Source organism: Bubalus bubalis, chromosome 1 (genome assembly GCF_019923935.1).
Source record: "Bubalus bubalis isolate 160015118507 breed Murrah chromosome 1, NDDB_SH_1, whole genome shotgun sequence".
Classification (NCBI taxonomy): Eukaryota; Metazoa; Chordata; class Mammalia; order Artiodactyla; family Bovidae; genus Bubalus; species Bubalus bubalis.
Window position 1 is genome coordinate 43,491,115 of NC_059157.1, and position 25,149 is coordinate 43,516,263.

Consider the following 25,149-nt stretch of genomic DNA (forward strand, 5'->3'; position numbering starts at 1 on the left):
TATGGGGTGGCACAGAGTCCGACATGACTGAAGCGACTTAGCAGCAGCAGCAGCAGCAAAAGTGATACAGGGAGTTGTTGTCACTAAGTAGCCAAAGAATTTCTGCAGCATTCATTCTCTGAAAGGAAAATAAACTGGCGCAGAAATAAAGTCACTGCAGTCCCAGGCCAGCCCCATAAAGCTGCCAGAGTCCACGCTGGCGCTGGCACCGGGGCTCTCCCCAACCAGCAGGAAAAACAGAAAGGAAATGAAGATGACTTCACCCCAATCCTTCAGGTTCCAAACGAACCTTGATTCACAACACAAAAGTCATTGCTGTGAACTAACCGAAAGATTAAGCTTCTGCAAATTACGTTTCCCCTGAAAATGCCCCACCGCTCTTTCAAATGTCTGGAAATGTCAGTGTTTGGGGGTTTCTTAATTTCATGAGAATTACAGATATTGTAAATGCTCTGCCTTCATTTGATTCAAGCGATAGAAGAGCAGGGATCCTTTTGCACCAACTGGTTCTCTACAGAGAGCTGGACACAGGCTCAGCAATGGGACAAGCCCAGGCCCTGGAACGTCAGCCCTGGAGGCCTGCCTCTCGCCCAGCCCTCCTGCGCAGAAGGATCCTGGGCCAGGGGCTTTTCGATTTGTGTACTTGGCGCACGGCCCGACTGGCCCCACACCCCAGGTACTGGGCCCCAAACAAAATAAACTGGTCTTCGAAGCACACAGGTCCTCTGGCACCTGTTCTAGGTGATGCTGCCTTGAGAAACGTGGTCTACAAGGTTCTAAGCTCACCACCCTCCTTAGGCATCCTCCGTGATCTCGTCTTGACAACTCCCTGGGGCTCAGGGCCAGCTCCCACAGGAAGCGGTGCTGTGTCTCAGCCAAGCGTCCCTTCATTCAACTCAAGGATGAAATAATATCCAAACACTCCCGCGGGGTGTGTCATTGTCTGGCTGTCCACGTCTGACAGCTAGTATGTCTCCCATCTCCAATGGGGAGAGTTGACTTTGGAAGCCCACTTTAGGATTTGTGTTTTTCAATGGTAAGCATCCTAGGAATGATTTCTCAAGTAAAATCACAGTGATCATATCTCATGAGTTTGATATTGAAGGAATGAAAATATCACCTCGGTTCCATTTCAAATAAAAATTGAGCATAAATAACGAAAGTCTGGAGAAAAATGTATGTCATATGAAACGCTCGTGTCTTTACAAGAACAGTTTGTTTCTTTTGGACCTCACTTCTTCTTCTCCTGCCATGTCTCCAGTCTGCTCCTACAAAGTCAGGCAATCTGGAGCCTGGTTTTTCCTAAGATGCTGACCCGAGTTGCCAAGACATCCTATGGTGTCAGGAGTGGTCACAGGCAGGCACACAAGTTCCCAGAACACACCAGCTGAGACGGCAGAGCACTGTCCTCAGGACATGCATGAGTCATGTTGAATTTCTAAGCATGCTTAACTGACCACTTTAACGACCACTGCCTCTTTAGGAAGCATAACCTATTCCCCGCACACCCACAGATCGCACAGGGAGGCTCCCTCCCATCACTGATTCATGAGGAGTTCACAGTAAGCTACACATGACTTCATCGACTTCTGTGCCAGTAACCTTCAATGGGCACTTTTCCTGTCATTAAAAAAAAGTGGATTGGATTCAGAATCCAAGTCAGTTGGCCTCTCTTTATGAACATACATTTTATCCTTAAATGTTTAATAAATAGTAAACCCTGCCTTTTAATCCTTGTGCCCTATTACAGTAGCGAAATTTCATGTTAGTTTTATTAATGGTATTTTGGAGCTCACAATTAGACAAAAGTAGTTCATTTGCTAAACTACATTATGTTATTGTTGTTTACTTGCTAATTCATGTTCCACTCTTTTGCAACCCCATAGACTTCAGGCTCCTCTGTCCATGGGATTTCCCAGGCAAGAATACTAGAGTGGGTTGCCATTTCCTTCTCCAGGGGATCTTCCTCACCCGAGTCTCCCACATTGGCAGGCAGATTCTTTACCGCAGAGCCACCAGGAAAGCCCCACACTCCCTTATAAACATATGCTCCCCCTCGTGTCTACAAACTCACTGTCACTCTGCCACACTTTCTTAGAATAATGGTTGTAAAAATGAATTTCCCTCAGAGTTACAGAATTAATATTTAAAACATCACAATTGGCGGGTTCAAACTATGCCTGTATGTTTTTCTTTAGAACTCTCAAAAAAAGAAAGGATTTTAGTCCTCTTTCCGGGGGAATACTACTCTCTTCAAGCCCACTATAAAATATCACAGCGGCTGGGCACCCCGGCCCTGCTTTCAAAGCAGGCGAGCACTGGGCCGCTGTCAGCCTCGCCTACTGATGATACGCTCTTTGGCCAACAGTCACCAAAGATCTAAAGCCCGAGTAACAGTCAATCATTGCTACACATTGAACATAATGATGAGCATCCTTGAAATTGAAAGTATTAAACCCACCTCAGTTAGGTGATGAGAGGGACCTGCTCTCAGGTGTGTGGACCTTTGACCCTGTCCGGGGCCCCTGGGATGACAGGAAATATCTCCCGTGCTCACTGGACAGGAGACCTTATTGGAAATCAAAGATTTCATCTTTAATACTTCTTACATTCAGAGTTGACACATAGGGCAGGAACTTTTAAACTAAATTAGAAAAGCTTTAAGAGCTTGATTTATCAGTTATGACTTTAAACTCCAAGCTAAAAAAAAGCACGACCTTCTTTCAGGGGTTTCCAGGAATATGGTTCACACTGGCCTCATTTAGGACTCCAGTCTGGGAGCCCCCTGCGTTTCCCAGGGCCTTCTCAGCACACAGTAACAAGGGGGCTGGTACCCCGCAGTACTCAAGCCTGCCTCCCCGACGAGCCACAGCGTCCCTGGTACACAGGGCCCACCCACTGCACCTGGAAGCGCAGTTTCTGATTCTGTTTCCTTCTTTCTCAGGTATGTTGTATCTTATTTGCAAAGTTATTTGCTCATATCCTGCATCTTAAGCCATCGACCCCCCTCCCTTAAGCAAAGCAAAACAAAGCAGAAGGAATGCAGAGTAGAAAGGGGGCCTTAAGGCAGCGTTGCACACGGTTTGCCAGGCCCAGTAGTGACAAGCACTACCTCCTAAGTGACCCCCGTGGGCAGCGCCCACCCCCGACCCTCTCCCCCGGCCTCCGCTCCCCTTGCGCCCTTCCGGGTTCCCAGTTGGGACCTCCGCCCACGGCGCATTCCCTGTCTCGGGCCGCGGAGGGACAGGCCAGGTGACCACCTGGCTCATCCTACACAGCGCCCTCCTCCCCTCGGTCCGGCTTCTCCGGCAAGTTGAGCACGAAGGGGAAGAGCAGGCCCCGGGCGTCCGCCGGGGTTTGGAGAGACTGGAGCTCAAAGCTGCCTTCGAGGCCCGCGTCGCCGGCGCCAGGCTCGTCCTCAGCGGGCGGCACGAAGCGCCAGGTGCCCGCGCGGCTCACGCAGTAGATGGTGCCCTCCAGCGCGGCGCAGCGGAAAGGCTGCAGGCCCGAGGGCGCGCCCGGGGGCCGCAGGTGCGAGGCGCAGCGGCTCCACTGCTTGGCCAGGCAGTGGTAGCGGAGCACGCTGACCCCCCCGGCCGGCACGGCCGCCGGCGCGTCGCCGCGGGCCCCACACAGGTCGAAGCGGTAGATGAAGCCGTCCAGGGCCACCATGTCGGCCGAGCGCTCGCGGCTGCTGCTGCACGGGCACTCCTGCCACTCGTCACGCCGCGGGTCGTACTTGAGCAGGCGGTAGAAAAGCGAGCCCCCGGACACGTAGATCTCGCCGTTGCACGTGGTGGCCTCGTGGGCCACGGCGAAGGCGCCCCGGGGCAGCGGGGCCACGGCGGCCCAGCGGTCGGCGCGCGGGTCGTAGCGCTCCACACTGAGCAGGCACTCGCCGCCCACGGCGTACAGGTGGCCGTCCAGGGCCAGCAGTTGCAGCTGGGAGCGTGCCTGGCGCAGCGGCCGCACAGTGCTCCAGCGATCAGTGGCCGGGTTGTAGCAGAAGACCCGGTCGGAGGGCCTGGCGCGGCCGTCAGGGCCCGCGGGCCCCACGCCTCCGGCCACGAAGAGGTAGTTGTAGAGCACGCAGAGGCCGCAGCCCCGCGCCGGCGCGCCCTCCGGCAGCCGTGTCAGCTCGCGCCACTCGCCAGCCGCTTCGTGGAAACAGTAGACGGCGGCCTCGCCGCGGCCCTCCGCGTCCCCTGACGGGCTCTGTGGCCGGCTGCCCGCGCGCTCCCCGGCCGGCCCGAGAGCAGCAGCCAGCAGGCGGGTGCGGCCGGCGCGTAGGCGGCGGCGCAGCAGCAGGTCGCGCTCGGCTCCCGACAGGCGCCCGAAGACTGCGGGCTCGCGCAGCACCTCCAGGTAGTGGTCGCTCATGAAGCGGTAGGCGGCCTCGCGCAGCTCGGCCAGCCGCTGCCGCTTGGCCGCGCTCAGCACCTCGAAGCAGTTGGCCAGGCTCAGCTGCGGCGCCACGGCGTCGGTGGCGCGCTGCGCGGCGCAGGGTAGCTGCAGGCGGCGCGCGCCGGCCACCACGTCGGCCACGTTGTCGGGGCGCACGCCCGCCATGCGCCCGCTGTACGCGTAGGCCAGCAGCAGCCGCAGCGCCGCCCAGCCCACGCCCTGCACCCGCAGCACGTCCCGAGACGCGCGCGCGCGGAAGTAGTCGCTGCGCGCCGCCAGCACAGCCTTGTGCGCCCGCAGCCGGCGGCCCGAGACCTCGATGAGCAGGTCGGGCTCTCCGTGCTCCGGGCCGACGCCGGGCGGCACGGGCGCGGGGTCCGCGGGCTCCTCCGGGGATGCGGGTTCCTCGGTCGGCTGGCGCTCCCCGGGGAACGCGGGCTCCTCGGGGGACGCGGAGTCTTCCGGAGACACTGGCTCCTCCGGGGACGCGGCGCCCGAGCTGCCGACGCCCCACTGCCTCTCCACCACCCGCCGGCCGCTGCAACACGAGGGCGGCGAGGCCGCTGCGTCCTCCGCAGCGGAGGAGGCGCGAGACTGCGGCGGGGAGTCGTCCCCGGAGCTGAAGCACAGGGACGCGCTGAGGCTGCAGGGTGTCTGCGCCGGGGACGCCGCGCCCTCCCCCTCGGCCGCGTCCGGCGGCTGCAGGCTGCCCTCTCCCGGAGCCTCGGGAGCGCCGCCCCGGCCTCCGGCCTGGCCGCACGCCCCGTCGCCCGGGTAGAGGACGCAGGGGACCACCGGGCTCTCCATGCGCGCTCGCTCAGGCAGCTGTCCCCCTCAGCAGCCCCGCATCACTCCGCCCGGACTCGGGCTGCCCAAGGTCGATGGCTCCTCCGGGCTCCGGGTGCGCGATCAGACCTCACTTCTGTCCACAGCGGCTTTCGCTCTTGCGCCGCTCGGCTCGCACCCGCCCGCCCGCTCTCCCGAGAAAGGGGTGTGTCTGCGGGAGCGCGCTCCCGCTCCCGGCTGAACTTGTGACCCCAGCGCGGTCCCCGCGGGCGGGCGGCCGTCTGCCCGGGTCTGTGTGGTCTGGGCTCCGCGCGGGCGGACGGAACGGTCGGACAGCCGCTGCCTCCGCTCTGGGCACGGGTCCCGCTCTGCGGACCGAGCTGTCGGGTACTAAGCACCTGGCCCGCCCTGTCTCTCCGAGTCACCGTCCATCCTTCCGCATCCCATCGCGTCCGCGCTCGGCGCTGGGCTGCGGTCCACGCTTCCCAACCCTGACTTTCAGTCCTGCTTTACAGGCAGCCGCCCGGGGAGCTTTCTCCTCGTGTGTGACCCCCGTTCGCCATTAGGGCTGAGTGCGGGCCTGGCTCGGCCTCGGCGGTGTTCACCTGGGGGCAGGCGGGGGTGCGTAATTCACTCTCCAGGTGGGCGTTAAGACAAGTCAGTGCACACACTAGACCCCTTTTCCTCACTCATCCACCGGGGGCCTTCCTCTGCGACTTCCTTTGTCGGAACATCAGGTGTTTCCATGTCATGTCACCAGCTCTTCGTGTTCCTGTTTACAGGGGAAAGAGAGGATGTTTGAGTTTGCATTTTCCATAGGCGATTTCATGATAACATCTGCCCCCAGCACCCCCACAAGCTGTAGGCTTCAGATTTGGTGGGAAGGGGATTTTGGCTTTTCAGTGCTGGAGAGAGACTTCAGTGAATACTATTTAGGAATTAAAAGACTGGTCCTCCCCTGATTTTTGAGGCCTTTAAGGAAGGACCCAGTTCAGCCAAGGGCCTTAAATATTAATTCATTGGGTTGAACCATAAAACTGCTGGTTTGGAGGATCAGTGACAGTCAGTATCAACCGTTCCCGAACTCCAACCTAATGAGATGTGTGAAATTAAGAACTCTCAGTGAGAAAGCGTGGTTAGCCTATATCTCCTCAGTTCTGCTGTGGGACAGTTTTCCTGAAACCTGATCCAGTCAGCCATCTCAAATTCGGTTAGAGCCAGTATTTGAAGAAAGGTGCTAAGCGAGGGCTCTGGTGTGGGCTTGGCTTCTGAGGCTCCAACCTGAAACCCGTTTGAATTGCTCCTTCTCTGCACTGCATCTCCGAAAACCTCCAAGAAAGGACGCTCCAAAGAGCACACGTGCCCCCAAAGAGAAAGCCAAGATGAAACGAAACAGAAAACAAAACCCACATAACTCCTTGGAAGGCAGAGGTGAGCACCGGCAGATGAAGCAGAAGAATAAACTATCTTTCCTAAATTGGCCAAGTCTTCACTGAGACTCGGCAGCCTGGAAGGGGGTCTTGGCATAAGGGGTGGGGCAGCTGTGCTCTGGTTTTCCTACAAAGAGGCTGCGGACAGAGAAACCCGCCAGATACACACAGCCAGGCCCGCTGTCTTTCCAGGCTGTGTTCGCTTCTTAGACCAGATACAGTGACACCTAACCACCTACCCTCAGCTGCTTCTGATTCTCTGCTAATTGTACTTAATACTGTTACCTGATCCCTATAAATGTGCAGGGCTGAGTGTATGTATGTGTATAAACACATTTCTCTGGCCCTTTCCTGCTGCCATGTTAGGAAATACAAGTGTCTCAGAGCTGGAAATTCTAGACGTTCAGTTCCCTCTCCCTTCCTCTGTCTCTCTTCCCCTCCCTCCTTCCCTATTTCCCAGAAACTGTTACCAGTACCCTGTGGGGCATATTCCCACGTGCAGGGTGCTGCCTCGCGTGGAAAGGCAGCGTGGGGACGGTGGGGACGGGCTGAAACTCTGACCACGGGCATGGGGGTCACAGGGGTGCTGCATGTTTACTCAGCTGTGCGCCGGCCTGCGGAGCTGCTGGGGAGGCGCTGTGTCCACTGAGATGGAAATGAACTCCGGCCCCCGGTGACCGGAATGCGATGACAAACTGGAAACCGGCAGATTTCATAAGCAAGAGTTCTGGCTTTTTCCCAAAGTGCCAGAGGTGTTTTCTTAGTCAGCTGAGTCATTCAGGGAAAGTTAGATAAAAAGTAACACATACTTACATATCTTACCCAAATATATGTATACACCTCCATGCCTCAAGTAGAACCAGAGAACTGGCTCTCTGACTTGCTTCTTTCTTTTCGTACTTTCTTTGTATGGTATGGCCAATCTTGGACCTCAGAAAACTAACTAGTTTTAGGCCAGGAAAAGAGTTTCAGAACTTCCTAGTTCCTCCTCTGGCCTGACTCTCATCAGAATGTGCACAGGCCCAAGCCCTGAGGGCTCTCCTCTTGGAAGGCATCACAGACTCAAAGCCAAAGCAGGGCACGGGACTCACTTGAAAAGCCTGAGTTCGGCACTCTCGTCTTTTAAAAGCTCTCCAGAGTCCATTTAAAGCCTGAAAGAATCAGGCAAAGCAGAAATTTTGTCATAGCCACACTAAGCAAGAGCTGCGTGATGAAATAGACACAATCTAGGCGGTCAGCGGCCTCTGCAGGCCCGTCCACGCCAGCTCCCCGTGTGCAGCCCACTGTCTGAAGGAAGGTTCTGCAGGTCGACAGGTCCTGCCCCCCCACACACACACACCGTGAAGGACAAACAGTCAGCATCCCCAGGAGAAAGCAGAGGACCACTTCCTTTTCCAAATGATGTTCAAGAAACTCAACTTTCAGAGCAAAACCTTCTCCCCCAGAATGACCCATTAAATGGATGGGAAGGAATCAGCCCATTTTGTAACAGTCCTCGGAGGCATTGGCGGGTTTGCCAAGATGCTCAGGTCAGGTTTCTTTGGTTGGAAGTCCGGGATTTCCAAAGGGACTTTTCCCCATGTTGTACTTGGCTCTGGAATCAGAGTTCCCCCTCGGAGGCTCTGGGAGGATTCTGAGCCTGGTGCCGGCCCTGACAGCAAGGAAACCACCAGACTCCCCACTGACCGTGGCACGGGAAGGGCCTGTCCCCCAAGCACCTTTCTGGGGGCTGTTAGATGAACAACTGCCTCTCCACCTATCGTCGTGACTGACAGGAAGGGATGTGTCAGCAGAGGTGCGGGTGTGCGGTAGTAACAGAATCCTTCCTGACTACTGGTGAGAAAATATTTTAATAGGAACATGTCTGCTTTAAATATAACTTAGGTAGCACTCCCTGTGAAGGATATACACCTCTTCTCCACAGTGTAAATACCCAAGCAGAAGTTTTTAGTCTCTTCCTATGAATTTCTTCTCTCAATATGAATTTTTAAAAAAAGATTGTGTATGATTTCCAAATGTGGACATTATTTATGCACTTAATGTGGACATCAGATCATTTAAAATTAAGTTTGTTTCATTATCATGATATAGGTTGCTAAAGAGAATCTCCCTTTCAAATAAAGTCCATTTTTTAAAAACATTAGTGAACAGACTTATGAAGTTTATCTAAACACCTGCAGCGCCTGTTGTAGCCAATTCCTTCTGGGCGTCCTCTGAGTCAGGCCCACCATGTGTCCGATCCGAGCGTCCAGCCACCTGCTTGTCACAGTAGGGTCCCAGGACCACTCCCTGAGCCCTGCCCGCCGCTGACCCTCACACACCAGGGTAACCCCACTCAGACAGTGAGCAGCCAGTGAATCCTGGGATGACGTTAACCTGAGTCTACACTGCCAGGCTTCAGCACTGTAATTTTTAATTTGCTTTTCACGAAGGACGTTTCTAGGACTCGCCAGACTGTAAGGCAACCTCAGTGCAGGAGTGATCATGACCCAGCTCACGCCTGTGTCGTCTATCTTGCAGGCACTGCTGTCGCGTGTGTTACATATGTGACCCTTGCAAGAACCCTTCTGCGGGGCTGTAGCTTTTAGCCCTGTTTTGCGAGAGGAAATGAGATGTGAAGCAGTCTCACCAACTTCATATGATTAACTAGCCCTGTGCCCGGCAAGTGGCTGAGCCAGACGGGGCCCACAGGCTGGCTCCAGCATCCATGCCACCCAGTGCCCGCCCGATGCTCTGGGTCCTTCTGTCTGCTGCTAGTGTGGTTTTTTTTTGTTGGTTTTTTTTTTTTTTTTAATGTATTTTGGCTGTGCTGGGTCTCCATTGCAGGGTGCCAGCGTCCTCTGGTTGCAGTGCACGAGGGCTGCCCTCTAGCTGTGGTGAGGCTTCTCGTGTTGTGGGGCACAAGCCCCTGGGCCTGCAGGCTTCAGTAGCAGCGGTTCCGCCCGCTCTTGAGCACAGGCTCAGCAGTTGTGGCGCACAGTTGCTCCTGGGCTTGTGGGATCTTCCCAGACTAGGAAACAAACCTGAGGCTCCTGCGCTGGCGGGCGGATTCTTTACCACTGAGCCCCCAGGGAGGTCCTTCCTGTCTGTTCCAGTTTTGAAGGTGAAGCCCGGGACTTTGCCGTATCCGCACGGTGGGCTGAGGGACGCCTACGAGACGCTGGTGGGTCTGGTCCGCTGCCCAGCGCGTCTGGGGGGCAGGATGCTGGTGGAGGGGGCTGTCCCAGCCCTGAGAGGGAAGCAGATGGAGATGCAGGCAGGTCTGGTGGGAATGGCCCACTGGGGCTGTCTGTGTGGGTGTGATTTAGGGGAATAACAGCGGGCTGACTCTCTGGCACAGCTGCACTGGAGGAAGTAAAATCAGAGAATGTCATGAAGAAAAGCCTTTACGTAATAGCTGTTTGCAAAGTCCAAACTCCTTAGGCTGGAAAACAAGGCATTGAGCTGTCTGCTCCCAGGTCTGCCCCAAGCTTGGCCCTCGTCCTGTGCCAAAAAGGCCTCTCCACCTGTGGGGCGAGCGCAGAACTGCCGCCGTGCCCTGGTGAGCCCCGCGAGGTTGTGTGTGCATGCATACCCCACGCACGTGTGCCTGTGAGTGCAGACCCCACGCCCTGGTGAGCCCCGCGAGGCTGTGTGTGCGTGCACACCCCACGCACGTGTGCCTGTGCGTGCAGACCCCGCACCCTGGTGAGCCCCGCGAGGCTGTGTGTGCGTGCACACCCCCCACGCACGTGTGCCTGTGCGTGCAGACCCCGCGCCCTGGTGAGCCCCGCGAGGCTGTGTGTGCGTGCACACCCCACGCACGTGTGCCTGTGTGTGCAGACCCTGTGCCCTGCCCTCTCAGAGTGCTGTCAAAAGCATGGCCCACGGTCCTCCTGCTGCAGCAGCACTGCCTCAGTCTATGGGGAGAAAGGCCCCGCGGGGCAGAGAGCCAAAATCAGGGGAGCGTCTCTGTGCCCTTGGCTGTTGCCAGTGACGAGCCATCTGGGTAAGATGATGCCCGGGGCGAAGGGATGAGATGTACATTAATCCAACAGGACAACTAGGTCATGAAGATCTGTAGGAGAGCTTCACCATTCCGCCTCCCTCGTCAGATCGCCAGTCTTTGTTTTTAATCTGAGAGACACACACGGTGTCAGAGTGTCGTGACTCACGAGACAGCCCTTGGCAGGAGATGGACTCTCACTGCTGAAGTCAGCACACTAGAGCGGGGGCACTCGGGGGCATTGCTGCTGCGGGCTCAAGGGAGCCTGTGCCTTCAGTCACCACCAAACGTGACATCACAGACAGGACCCAACTGGGTGCCGTTACAACACGGTCTTGTGCTCCGCGGAGTCACACACCCCGAGGAACTGAAAGGAGAACAGGTGGAGATAAACGTGTGCACTCGTCACTTGGAAGACTCCCAAGTTAGATGAGCACAAACAACACCCTTGATTTCCAGATGCACCTCCAGGGAACAAGCCCAGAACGCGCTGCAAGAGAAGCACGTGCCTCTGTTTGCGGCTCGGGTTCAGGAGGTGTTGACCTAGGCAGACACAGACTGCGAACACCCACAAGGAACCACCAGGGCTGGAAAGGCGCATGGGCCACAGTCCCACCAGGAAACCTGTAGCCATGAGACCCAGTTTTGAGCAATGGTTGAGTAAGATAAGGCTGTCTTGGGCATCCTCTGAAATCAGAGGTGAGCTCTCCATCAGGGATGGAAAGCTGGAGTCAGAAGTGAGAGACGCCTGGGCTGAACAAATTCACACTTCCCCCCAGATCTTCAATCTGTTAAAGTCCCATCAGCGGTGATAAATAATTAATAGTATTCTTTCACTTACTTGGTTCACATACTGAGTGGATATAGCTGAACACCCACAATGTTTCAGGAAGTGCCCTGGGTCCTAGATGGGAGCAGGAACCAAAAAGACTTGACCTCGGCCCCCACGGAGCTCCCAGTCTGGGGAGAAAACAAGCCTAAGCCATCATTATACGAATTCTAGTGAATTACAAACCACATAACAAGGGTCTGAGAGGCGTGATGGACCTGGTTTCTACTGGCATCCGGGGAAGATTCCTGAGAGCAGGAGGGAGCCAGACACAGGGCCAGGGGGAGCGAGAACAGACTCCTTGGGTTGGAAACAAGCTTGACCAGTTCAGAAACTGGAGAGCCTGGCACGGCCAGGAGCCCCAGGGTGAGCAGGGCCAGGCCCCACCCTCACATCCGAACGACAACAGGAATCCTCTGATGGCTTCGAAGAAGTGGAGGGAGGTGACAGGGCAGCCACGCAATCCATCTCCTGTTTCAGAAAGAGAGCTTTGTGTCCTTTTGTACAAAAAGATTGATTAAACTTCTTTCAGACTGATTTTCCATCACTGCCAAAAGGGCCACACACATTAAAATGGATGAACTAAACCTACATGTATCGGTGTGAATAAATTCCAAAAACATAATTTTGAATTTTTGAAGGTTTGCCATTTGCAGAAAGATGCCGTATAATCCGATTTTCTGCTCATGCTTGTGCTCAGTCGTATCTGACTCTGTGCGAGCCCATGGACTGTACCCCACCAGGCTCCTCTGTCCCTAGGATTCTCCAGGCAAAAATACTGGAGTGGGTTGCCATTTCCTCTCCCAGGGGATCTTCCTGACCCAGGGACTGAACCTGTCTCCTGTGTCTCCTGCATTGGCAGGTGGATTCCTTACCACTGAGCCACCTGGGAAGCACCATAATACTATTTACATACATTTAAACATGAAAAAAAAAAAAACTCTGTATCACTCAAGGAAGTGTGAAAGGGACAGGCTTGGTGGGGGGTGGGGGTGGGGGAGGTGTTGTCTACCTGCTGTATTAACACCTGGTTTCCTAAGGATTTGAAGTGTAAACGGCAAGATGATAACGTGTATTAAAGCTCACTGGGATACCATCGGTATTTTAATCACATTGTTAATGGCGTTTGATTATTTTATAATTTACAACTTAAAAATGTTATCCCATATGTGTATCAGTATTCATCAATTAAATAATCAATCTGGACTGCAACTGACTCTCATGGAAGCCACACAGTCTGAAACATAATGAAGTCACTCACTAGGTAACAAGACTCCTAAGTTGCCATATTCTTAGTGCTACGAGTACGTGAGTAGAGTCAAGGTCAAACTGAAATGTGGGGAAGTTAAATAAAAACTCACATTTTATAATTTTCTTGGTTTTATACAGAGAGACTTGTCCAAGATCACACACCCATTACTGGCAAGTTGGAACCCAGCTCCCTTGCCTACTAATTGCACTCGCTCACTTATCACTGTAGGCATGAATGGACCACAAGCTAGGAAGCCCTGTCTCTGACCTCTCTCTTGCTTTGCTGTGGTTAAGACGTAACAATAGAGCCCCACCCCCGACCTATGTCCTCAGGTATCCTGCCAGTCCCCAGAAGCGATGCTCTTGACCTAGGCCCGCCCCCTCCGGCTTAGCAGGTCCTGGGAAAGGGCCTGAGTCTTGCCTGGAAACTGCTGCGGAGCAGCACTGCCTTCTGTTTGGCTGTCAGGAGACAAGGAACCTGGCGGAGAGCTTACAGGGAGGAATTCATCCAAATTCAACATGTGATCTCTGTCCTCTAAGCAACGAGGGTGGCGGACGGGATGCGGAGGCAGATGAAATGCCAGCTCGTCTCTCACTGTTGACACCTGGCTTCGGAAGCAGAAATCCAGACACATTCTGTCAGTGGGAATTCCTCCATGTGAGCGTCAAAGAAGCCTCTCCCATCAGGACAGTCCTGAGACAGCCAGGAATAAGTGGATGCAAAAACGAAATATTTAAATGATCTTGAGACTCAGTCCAAGGAAACTATTGGGCTGGCCAAAAAATTGGCTAGGGTTTTTGTTACATTATATGGAAAAACCCAAACATTTTGGCCAGCCCAATATATTATTAACCTGCTGTCTTTGCAAACTCTTTTAAAGTCAATGTGTTAGTTGTTCAGTCATGTCCCACCCTTTCTGACCCCATGGACTGTGGCCCTCCAGGCTCCTCTGTCCATGGGATTCTCCAGGGGTAGGCTGCCATGTCCTCCTCCAGGGGATCTTCCCAACCCAGGGATCGAACCCGTGTCTGCTGCATCACAGGCATATTCTTTACCACTGAGCCACCTGGGAAGCCCAACATCTGCCTAAATAGAGTTTATAGGTGAAGGCTGCCAACATACTGGTTTCCACTGTATTTCCCCCAAATGTGGGTGTGGAGTTGGGGCTGTGGTGGGGTCAGGGTGAGGGGGTCACTTCAGTCTCAGGAAGAGGCTATTTTGGGAAACAGCACTCCCACTGGGACAGACACCACAGGAGGTCAGGCAGTAGTGACTGGGGAGGGTGTGACACCCCCCCACACACACACACATCGCCCCTTCCTGCCGTCTTGTGGGGTCTGGAAGTCCACAAGGAGGTGGCCACATCCCGTACATGGGGTAGCTGTGATGCTTCACAGCCCGGCTGGGTGGGGGGCATCTGCAGGTCCACAGCCGACCCCAGAAGCCCCTCGCACAGCGGGCCCTTGCTGGGCAGGTCTGGGCTCCACCGCACCAAGGGCCCAGGCCACGGCCATGCACCCCAAGGGCGGAGCCCTCTCTCCCAGGCCTTCTGCCTGGTCGGCTGGCCTTGCTCTCTTTGGACCTCTGCCGGGCAGCCCTGCCCCGCACGGCCCCGCCCTCGGAGGCCAAAGGTCCAGCAAGGCTGAGCCTTCTTCACACACGAGGCCCCTGAGCTTGGACCGAGACACCTAGCCTCCGCGGGACACGGACCTCAAGGGCTAGGGAGCCGGGCCGCGGGAGGGCAGGCGGAGGGCTGCACTCAGCACCGCAGGGCGGGCAGCTCGGGCCCAGGAGCCCAGCCCCGCCGGCTGGCAGAAGGAGCTGGAGGGGGCGCGGCAGGATGGCGCAGGACACGGCTCATGGTCCCTGGGGTCCCTCAGTGCAGCCCGGCCACGTGGACGAGATGAGAGAGGAGGGGTGGTCATCCCCCGGGTGACGGCGGCCCCCCACGGGTGTGCTCCGGCCCCCAGATCCTAAACGCTGGTCACTGTGGTGAGGGAGGCTGTGCTGAAAACGGCAATCACACAGCTTCCGCTCTCAGGACCGACACTCGGGGGCCCGGTGCCAACCTGTGAGAAATCCGGAGCCTCTGGGGACCCAGCTGGAGCCCACAGACACAGTGCTGCCAGGGGCCCCAGCTGGCAGCAGATGTGGGTGGCCTTAAGGGCATCCATCGAGCTTCCCCGTCAGATTGCCCAGCCTGTAAGTCGAAGGGCACGGCAGCCCTGCTGTTCTGAGCTGGCAGGTCTGGAGTGGTCAGTTATGGAGCCAGTGGGGCAGGCAGTGGGCAGACACGTCAGGGCTCCAAGGACAGATGGGCGGGGCTCCTGGATGGCAGGGCTCAGCAGCGCCGCGGCCCCATGATGCCAGAGACAGAGGGCGCTCCGGTCGGCCCGATGATGCCGGAGAAGACTTCCGGGGGGGGGCCAGGGTGGCCCTGCTGAGCGCTATCTCTGTGACTTGAGAGAACAGGGGAGCTGGAGAAGGAAGGGTTCCGTTTTCAAGTGCAATTTGGAGGAAACATAGAGGAAGCAGGCTCATGGGGTTCACAGAGGAAACTCTTCTCCTTCCCAGCGCCTCCAAGACTGTCGAATTCAGATGGGGCTTCAGAGCCAAGATCAGTCCAGGCAGCACAATCAGATCTCTTTTAAGACCTCCTGGTATCTGAGGGGCACCAGGCAGAGGCCTTGGAAGGGTCTTGTGGTAAACAACACAAGGCTTCTAGGAATTTTAAGGATGCTTTTCACAGTAGCCTTTGCAGGGAGTCCAAGGTGGAGAAAGGACTGAGTGGATTTGTGGACGACACCTCTGTCTAATGGCTTCAATCCCAGCAGATCCATAGAAAGCCCACAACATTTTTAAGATAATTGCACAGGAAGAGATTCTGCCAGCTTGGAGTCAATGAGCCAGATCAGCTCAAAGAAACCAGGAGGCAGGCTGAGAAAATCACTCAGCTGCAAGCACCAGGCACTTTTTATGAAAAAGGGAGGAGGACTTGGAGGATCAAGAAGGCAGGGCCAGGAGCATCTGAGAATCACTCCCGGAGCTGGAACTGAGCCCGCTTGTGTCCGATGGCCCTGCAGGGCTGCCCACAGAGCGGCCGCTGCGTGTCGCTCTTCCCGTCTGAACAGGACAGTGGCAATGCGTCAGCCTGGCTGGGCCACGGCACCCAGGTGTTTGCTCAAATGCCAGTCTACAAGGTATTTCTGTGAAGGTGTTTTTAGTTGAGACTAATATTTAGACCAGCAGACTTGGAGGAAAGCTGACTACTCTTCACAGTGTCTGAGACCCGCTCCCTGGTTCACAGACGGCATCTTCTCCTGTGTCCTCAGCTGGAGGAAGGGCTGGGGTCTCCATGGGGTCTCTGTCATCAGGGCACTTACCCCATCATGGGGGCTGCACCCTAACAACCTCATCACCTCCCAAAGCCCCCCCACTTCCTAATACCATCACCTGGGTGTTAGGCGCAGCATGTGAATTTGGGGAACACACAGGTACTCAGTCTGTAGCAGCCACTAAGTTTGTGGGTTGGCCATCAGACGACCCCGCCGGCTGGAGTGAGCTTCCTGTTATCTGTGCTGTGGACCGCAGCCCATGGGAAGCTATTGGCCACCCAGCCTCGGAACAAGGCTCATGCCTTTCAGTGACCATTCTGACAGCTATCTGAGGAACTGGTCGTGGGGGCCAGGGCGGGTGCCCGCAATGGGAGCAAGAGGCGACCCTGGCTTGGACAGAGGCAGCAGCTCCGTGTCTGCACCGTGGCCCCACGACAAAGGGTTCTCAGGGCCAGTGCTGAGGGCACACCCCCAGCACAGGGACCCCCGCCTACGCCATGCTCAGCCATGTCCTCCCCCCTGGACGGTCTCGCTCTGTGAGCCACGCAGTCTCGGCTCTCCAAAGTTAATCCACGTCCTGCTCCATCAAGGCCTAGTGTGTAAAGCTCTGTCAATTTACAGAGGAAATGCCACAGTTAATGAGGGATGAACGTGTATTAAGTCACAAATCTCTGACACGGCCGGGGTGCCTGTTGGCCTGCCTTCCTCCTCCGACGCGCCAGCGTCTCTGACCGCTGTCTCCGCGGGGCGTCCCCTGCCGTCCTCCGTTGCTGGGCTTCATCCTTCAGAGCCCAACTCACAATCCCTGCGTCAGGTGCTTTCATAGGGGTTTGTTCCTTTCCTTCAGAGACACTGCCTGCTTGTTACCACACATGAATTAATATCACTTTCACCGTATCAGGACCTAAGCTGCAGGGAGACAGTTTGGGGGAGGCGGAGGCTGTGTCAGTTTTAAATGCCATTGTATTCCCAGCACCTAGAACTGAGCCTGACCTGGGTGGGACAGACACTCGATAGATGTTTGTGAAAGGAAGAAATTGGTTTTTAATCCATCAGATATTGTATAAGACTTGCAGCGGCTTCAATTTCCAAAGTGCTGTTTAATATTCTTTCTAGCAGGAGCTGGCTTGCTGGCCAAAGGCAAACTCCTGGAAAATCTTGGTTTACCCCAAAAGCCAGTGCTCATTGTTAACTATTTCACAAAGAGCTGCGGGTGCCAACACTGTCATTTTAGAGTAATTACAATAATTCCAAGAGAGAAACCCGAGTCAAGGCCCCAGTGGAGACAGTGATCCCTGAACTCCCCAGAACAGATCCACCCAGGGCCACCAGGGGAGGACGCGCCGGGACAGGGCGGGTTCTGGCCTGCACCCCGACAGCCCCGCGGGCACCTCTGGGGTGGCCCTGTAGCCATCCTCCTGGGTCACTGCGCCCCCAACTAGGGAGGCCGAGGGGCATTACAGCTGCCTAAGTAGTTCCAGATTCACCGCAGAGCTGTGATTACAGACAATTTATGCTGCTGGTATTTAGAAAAAAACTGAAACAGGATCCCAGATGGAGGCCCCACAGCATGGAGCACCGCCTGGTTTCAGCTCAGGGACGAGAGTGGACTTGGAGCTAAAAGGAGGCCTCCTGCTTCCCCGGTGCCAGCGTGGCAGCTTGTATGAGCGCATGCAGAAATGGAGTGATGGGGCTGCCAGGAAGATGTTCGGGGATGAAGGGACGGCCTCGCCGCATTCCCAGACTCTCTGTTCTCCCAGCGCTGGAGCCAGCAGCCGGCACGGTCCCGCCCCAGGAACACCCAGACACTGGGACCACAGGGGACCGCACAAAGCCAGGCTGCCCCAACGGCTCATCCTGATGAACCACGGACACTTCACTGTCTTCTCCCCTCTTCCCAAACCCAAGAGGGCCTTATGGCCTGTAAGCAAAATCTCTGAACTCTTTTCATTGTGTTCTAATTATATCATCAGCAGTATCCTGTGCAATTGACATTAAAAGGTGGAAAGACTTTATTTCTTTAAACATTTGCTTTGTTAGGCCCCAAAGGGAGAGCTGGAACCTCCAGTTACAGTGCATTCAGGGGACTGTCCCTGGGCAAATCTGAGGGATGGAGTGCTCCCTTCTGCATTTCCCGGGTAGGCACGAGGACTCTTAATAATAGGGCACCATTAGCTCAGGGTAAGAGGCCAGGGGAACACTGGCGGTCCATTAAGCGTCCTAATTGGAAGCTGAGTACCTGATGGTTGATGCGAAAAGGAGGGAGGCGGCCTGATCACAGGCTGGGAAGAGTGAACTCCCCACCCACCCCACCCCCACTGAGGGGCTGCACAGGGATTTAAAATCTGCCTGCAAGGCGCCTTCAGTACTTTGAGCAGAAATAAAACTTATTACATTGATTTGTTCTTTTCCTTGCCCTTAGAATAGATGTGGGGGTGGGTGGAGATAGAAGATGTGGTTTTGTAGGAACCTAAGAAATGGTGGAAATTTTTTTATATTTACTTAAGGCTACAGGAGCAACCACGCCAGAGTGGCGGACCCTGCGGGCCCTGACCGGGAGGCTGGGGTCCCCCCGCATGAATGGGGTTGGGGGGGGCCGGCGGGAGGCTTTCCGTGGAAATGCATTTAACCTCCCCTTCAGCCGGCCACACGCTGTCTTTATTGAAATGCGGTTTCTTCTCGCGCCCCGCCCCCGGCCATCGTGATGTCAGGCACGTTCCAACCCAAGCGACAAGCACCGCTGGTGGCCCGTCTGGTCGGTCAGTGGGGCAGACTCCGAGAAAAGAAAGCGCTCGCTGTGCACCACCCCAGCACCCCGCGAGCCCCCAGCAATGCCGGCTGCACAAGGAGGGGACCCCCGGGGGGTCGCAGAGGGCCCCGGGTGTTCGCAGGGCAGTCAGAGGAGGTGATGGGGGGCGAACTGGCAAGGAGCCTCCGCACACACTCAGGCACGTCCCTCCCCTCCGCGGTCCCAGGTCCGGGAGGGCCCTCCCACCCGCTTCCTGTGGCGCCCAGAGACGGATGCTCCGGAGGCAGCGCGGCCCGGCCAGGCCGCCCGCGAGCCAGGCCCGCGCGGCGCTGAGCACAGGCCCAGGCACTCTTTGGGAGCGGGAAGTGGCCGGCCCCGCTGGCCGCAAACGTGGCCACTGGGCTGGGACCGTCTCCCCAAGGAGCGTCCGGCCTGGGGCGCGGGGCGCGGGGCTCGGGCCTGGCTCCTCCCCGCCGGCTCAGGCCGCTCCGCCCTCGAGATGGCTCTGGCTGGGCTGCGCTAGCCGAAGCGCGATCCGCGGCGGGAACGACGGAGACCACGGCACCCCTGGGGCTGTGTCCTCGGAGGCGGTCGCCACGGGCACGGAGCAGGGGCTAGTCGCCCCCCGCTTCCGGCTGCAGCGCTCGGGGAGTCTCCGTGCCGCCCCCTCCACTAGGCGCCCCGGAGCCGGGCGGGACCCCACACCCCACCGGGCCGTCTCCCCGCGCTGCCCACCATCTCCGCCAGGGCGGCCACCCCTGTCCCGGGAAGTGCCCACTCTCGGATCCCGGCCCCAATTTCCCTCCGCCTCCTGGGCCGTCTAGCCGCTGCCTGCCCCTCGGGGTCCACCCCTACCTCGTAGGTCCTCTCCGCGCCCTCCACTCCGTGCCTGCCCGCACCGGGGGTGCGGAGCCCTCGCCGGGGTCCCCGACGCGTGCGCGCCGGCCTCTCCCGCGCACCTGTAAGAACGCAGGGGGCGGGCGGGCTGCCTCCCGCGCACCTGCGCGAGCGCCCGCGGGAGTCCGCGGGTCTTTCCGGGGCGCGTCTTTCCAGTCCTCCCAGCGAGTGCTCCCCGCGCCCCCGGCCCGGGCAGCGCGCTCACGGCCGCCGCGGCGGTGGGGCCCGGCACTCACCGCGTCCTGGAGGCCTCGGCAGGCGCTGGAGGATCTGAGAGGCGCGCCGAAGCGGGGACGCGGGCGGGAGGGCGGCCGCAGGCCGCGGCCGGGAGCGTGTGCTCGGGAGCGCGCCGGCGCGCCCCGGCCCCCGGCCGCCCACCCCGAGCCCTCGCGGCTCGCTTAACCCTTTCCAGGGCTGGGAGGGCCCGCGGCCAGCGGCCCGGACCCCTCGCACTGCGTATATACTGAGTTTGAATCCAACAGCTCCTCCACCACCGAACGAGAAACAGGTTCCCGCTGGCGCAGTGCCCGCCAAAGACCAGGCTCTTTTGTGTCCTAGTCCCCCCATCCCCCCAGAAAAAATAATATATATAAAATAAAATAATGGAATTTAGAGTTTAAATTTTTGGAAAATTAGGGACGATGCGTTGTTGAAACATTTAGTGGTTAAAAAACTGCCTACATCCGTACAGACTCCGGAGTAAAAAGGCAACACAGAGAACACTCAAGTAGAGGAAACGCTGAAACTTGTTCTTGTATCTAGAAGCGTGGCCCCCCGCCTCCACTGGTTCTGAGCCCTGAGTGCTAGTACCAGAGAGCAGGGCATTTTCCCTTGAATAGCCCTGAGCATTTTCCTTTTAACAGCCCTGAGTTCACACGCTCCTGCAGCCTTCCACAAGGGAAAAAAAAGCAATTCAATTCCAGTAGCTGTCAGGAATTGATCCAATCACTACAAAGTACTTTGAGTCTCTTGGCATGAAAAATTAATTAGAATATCTGTGTGTTGGCGTGGAAACCGCATTCCCTGGTTCCTTTGAGTTCTGTGCACATTGTACACAAGGCAAGCCCTGCTCTGGTTGCTCCCCTGTATTCCCCCAACCCCAGCCTGACTACTCCCTTCAGCTCTGTTGAACTCTGGGTGCATCTCCATCCTTTCGTGAGCTACTCCATGAACAGTGGAGGCTCCTTTCTTCATGTCTGAGTGTTTCTGGTGCCTAGAGCCTTGTGCTCAGAACAGAGTATGCTGCCAAGCTCTCTGAAGCACTGCTGACTCCCGACTGAACAGGGCACACACATGGACGGTGCCCTGGTCGTGCCAGGGCAGTCATTTCACACCATACACAGTGCCTGGCCCACGCTCATGCCCTCGCTATCCTGACGTCAGTATGACCGCAGAGCCTGTGTTTGTGGCCTCATGTAACGGTCAGCACTGTGATCCTCAGTCATTGCTGAGTCAGTGATCCAGTGACCTCACTGGGCCTCTCTCTCATCGCCCTGCACTCTGGTCTGCGTGGACCATGTCAGCTGTTGTGCACACACTTTTTCTCAGCAGACTGCAAGCTACCAGGAGGAGGCGATAAATCTTCGTCAAGCAAGTAAATATTACCATCACTAAATGGCCAATACGTTTATTAGTATCGATCCTAGCAAATGTTCTTTTGGAAAAGAAATAAAAATTTTAGTTAAAGTATTTTCAAGGTGTGAATCCATAATGTTCGAGCAAGTTATCTGCAATTAAGTATGACTTCACATAAATGTAAGCACAGGTACAATTCTGCAAAATACTAGGTGTAGAGACACACACTTGTGCATGCACGCGTGCGCACTCAGACATGTAGGACCCCAGGAGGTGGAGACTCCTTCCATTTTACAGCTGAGGAAATTTAACTCTCAGAGCTTTTCACCGTCTCTTTCATTCTGTGTAAGGTGGAGCAGGAATTGTAGTTCAGCTCCAAAGCCCTGGTTTATGTTCATAGTGAAACACCGTCCTTCCAAATGACTGAATGAATCCATGCTTCAGAGAGCAAATCAGGAAGGCTTCAGTTCAGTTCAGATCAGTCGTTCAGTCGTGTCCTACTCTTTGCGACCCCACGGACTGAAGCACGCCTGGCCTCCCTGTCCATCATCAACTCCCCGAGTTTACCCAAACTCATGTCCATTGAGTCGGTAATGCCATCCAACCATCTCATCCTCTGTTGTCCCCTTCTCCTCCCGCCTTCAATCTTTCCCAGCATCAGGGTCTTTTCAAATGAAGTCAGCTTGTCGCATCAGATGGCCAAAGTATGAGAGTTTCAGCTTTAGCATCATTCCTTCCAAAGAAATCCCAGGGCTGATCTCCTTCAGAACGGACTGGTTGGATCTCCTTGCAATCCAAGGGACTCTCAAGAGTCTTCTCCAACACCACAGTTCAAAAGCATGAATTCTTCGGCACTCAGCTTTCTTTATAGTCCAACTCTCATATCCCTACATGACTACTGGAAAAACCATAGCCTTGACTAGACAGACCTTTCTACAAAGTAATGTCTCTGCTTTTTAATATGCTGTTTAGGTTGGTCATAACTTTCCTTCCAAGGAGTAAGCATCTTTTAATTTCATGGCTGCAATCACCATCTGCAGTGATTTTGGAGCCCCCCAAAATAAAGTCTGTCACTGTTTCCACTGTTACTCCATCTATTTGCCATGAAGTGATGGGACCGGATGCCATGATCTTAGTTTTCTTAATGTTGAGCTTTAAGCCAACTTTTTCACGCTCCTCTTTCACTTTCATCAGAGGCTCTTTAGTTCTTCACTTTCTGCCGTAAGGGTGGTGTCAGGAAGGCTTACGAGAGCACAAAGCCACAGTCGGTGTAACAGGAATCGTGTGTGAGAAATGACATCAGTCCTGCCTCCTTTCACTGCACTGCCTCTGCCTACCCCAGAGACGCTTCGTGCTGTGAGCAGAGACCAACCTTGGGGTGTGCATGCCCTTGGGGAGGGGGATGGTTGTGCGTCTTGAGAGGGGTCTTCCCCAAGTTGTCGTCCAGCTCATGACTCCTGGTTTATGATGCATGATTCCACACAGGAGTGTCAGGAGGCTTGCCTGCGACTCTAGAAGGAGACAGAGTGGGACAAGGATGCTGCGGCCAGGGGGCCAGGCCAGCCCGCAAACCCGGTGCTGGCACCGTGCAGCCGGAGGGACCCAGGACATCCTGCCTGCAAGGGGGTCCCGGGACCGGGAGAAGCCCTGTCATCCCCGAGGAAGCAGTATGAACAATGGCTTTGATGACCTGCAGGGTTAAACAGGACAGAAATCCAAATCGAAAGGTACCCTCTGTGTTGCTGGCCTCCCCGCTGGTCATACAGTGACTGCAGAACAGTGCTTAATTTTTCAAGTCATCTCCACATGAAGGCCTAACGAGTAAACCTCGAGCATAAACTAAATAAGGAGCCTTACCTATTAGACACAACTGCATCCAGGCACTGAGTGAAACCCTCTGCCCGTCATTCATCTGAATCTCCTGGCAACCTCAATGCAGAAGCTCCTATGGTATCCAGATGAGGAAACGGAGGCTCTAGAAGTAATGAGCCCCCAGCCGGACGTCTGGTGAGCACGGCGGGTGCTCTCAGCCCTGGTTTGTGTTTCTGGAAAACTCACTGCAATGGGATTCAGACGCTGGCACAGACTTCACGCACCAGCAAAGTGGCTTTCCAGAGTTGTCTGCCCGCGAGTCTGGAGGAGGGATGGGGTTTCTCCTGGGGCTGGGGTTGGGAGCAGAGCCCAGGGCACAGCACTCAGCCTGATGTCAGCCGAGGACCCTACGGAGCCACAAAATCTGGATGGAGAGCCCTCATCTCCCCACGGTCTGTGCACGAGGGACGCCGGGCTGAGTTTATGCAGAAGCCAGAGTCCACGCCTGACGTACTCATAAACCTGAATGCGCGTATGTCGAACTTGCTTAAAATACGGAACATTTAGGGGTCTCCTGCCAGGGCAGGTTCCTCTTTCTCTTGGCTGAGTGTGAATCCCCATCATCTTTAGGCTATAGACTTATCACTATTGTACATCTTACTTAAACACCAGTGTAAGCGATGGTGTTTGAACGTGGGCCCTTTGCCTCTGTTCGCATCTGTTAGTCTGCATGAGAAGTTCCATTTCAGGACCTAAACAGGGTGTTTTTATAGTCCAGTTGGAAAAGCAGTGCTAAAATGAAACACACCAGTGAGAAGTTGAGGACATCTGAGAACAGAACAGGAATCCCGGATGTTCGTACAGAAAATTTTGACACCACGCTGTGCGATGTTTGCTGGGGCCGCGAGGAGAGGAGGAGGAGCCGCCGAGACCTGCCTTGGCCGGGAGAACTCAGGGCGCCCCGTGCCCCGCGGGGTCTGCCAGCATCCCTGGCCCCACACTCAGGACGCCAGCGGCACCCTTGCCCCCGCAGGTGGTGAGCAGACTGCCCCCCGGCCCCCGGGTGGAGGGAGCACTTGCCCCGAATGAGAACCACCAAAGCCACAACAGGAATCCTGTAGGTTAGCAGCAAGGAAGGAAACCAACAATTACTTTGGATGAGCAGAAGAAATAAGCCCCGTAACGTAGTGATGAGAGCATCACATTCTCTGTCACCTGCCTCACCTAGAGGTGTCGCCCTGACACCGCACCTGCGGGCACCGGGGAGGAAGCCTTCCTGCCTCTTCCAGGCGGTTGCCGCGTTCCCTCCTGGGGCCCCCGGCTGTGCACCCACCACGGCGGGGCAGGCCTCTGCTCTGCGCAGCCCCCGCCCTTCCACTCATGCTCCCTGCAGGCTCGGCCGTGCTGTCCGGCAGCAAACACACCCCAGCCACTCGGGAAGGTCACGTCTCAAATGGCAGCCTACACGCTGGGCCATGCACCGCAGACAAGGGGGTCCGTATGAGCCTGATGTACCGAGGTCCTCTGGATCCAAGTGGATGCTCTGGGGGACGGAGTTCCCAGCTGGACAGTCAGGCTAACCAGTGCTCAGTCACTGCTGGCGAGGCCAGCGGACACGGAGGGCAGGGCTCCGGGATCAGCTCCGCGGGCGGCTCTGAGGTCCGTGCCCCCGGCCTTGTCTGCCGGTTCCGTGCCCTGGCCGTGCTCCAGGTGGCCGCTTCCAGCAGAGGTCCCGGCCCTCCCCTCACTCCTCCTGTGAGTCCAGCCCTGTTGTCCCAGACCTGGGGAGCACAGGAAGGCTGGCCTCAGCCTGACTTTCCACCAGTGTCGCCTGCAGCCCCAGGGCGCCCGCCCGCCCACCTCCCTGCACTCCGAGGCCCTGGCCTGACTTCCTGCTGGCACGTGGGCCCCGGGAGCACGTGTCCGCACGACGTCACTAAAAATAAGACTGGGAGGTTCTCGACTGCGTCCCTGGAGTCTCTCAGCAGCGACTGGGGATTGAAAGCATCCTTCCACAAGGTGCCGCCTCTGGGAAGGGACCAGTGCGCGGTCCTGCCAACATAAGGGAACAAAAGGCAACTCATGCTGTTGGATG

At 56.2% G+C, this 25,149-nt stretch overlaps 1 protein-coding gene across 10 annotated transcripts; it reads right to left on the reverse strand.

Moving 5' to 3' along the window:
- Positions 1-405: 405 nt before the first annotated feature.
- KBTBD11 (kelch repeat and BTB domain containing 11) lies at positions 406-20,108 on the reverse strand. 10 transcript variants are annotated; one of them, XM_044939016.2, is made up of 6 exons: positions 19,904-20,108; positions 13,180-13,379; positions 11,653-11,905; positions 11,447-11,565; positions 7,443-9,965; positions 406-5,962 (listed from the first exon to the last, which is right to left on the reverse strand). In XM_044939016.2, exon 6 carries the CDS (start codon positions 5,209-5,211, stop codon positions 3,271-3,273), a length of 1,941 nt encoding a protein of 646 aa, XP_044794951.2. In that variant the 5' UTR covers positions 5,212-5,962; positions 7,443-9,965; positions 11,447-11,565; positions 11,653-11,905; positions 13,180-13,379; positions 19,904-20,108; the 3' UTR covers positions 406-3,270. The 10 variants fall into 10 exon arrangements, with proteins under 10 accessions (XP_044794951.2, XP_044794954.2, XP_044794964.2 ...); XM_044939019.2 differs by lacking the exon at positions 19,904-20,108 and adding an exon at positions 19,626-19,897; XM_044939029.2 differs by lacking the exon at positions 19,904-20,108 and adding an exon at positions 14,756-18,655.
- Positions 20,109-25,149: the final 5,041 nt, after the last annotated feature.

Coding starts and splice junctions, on each gene's coding strand:
- KBTBD11 (XM_044939032.2), bottom strand. CDS start 5,211: ATGGAGAGCCCGGTGGTCCCCTGCGTCCTCTACCCGGGCGACGGGGCG.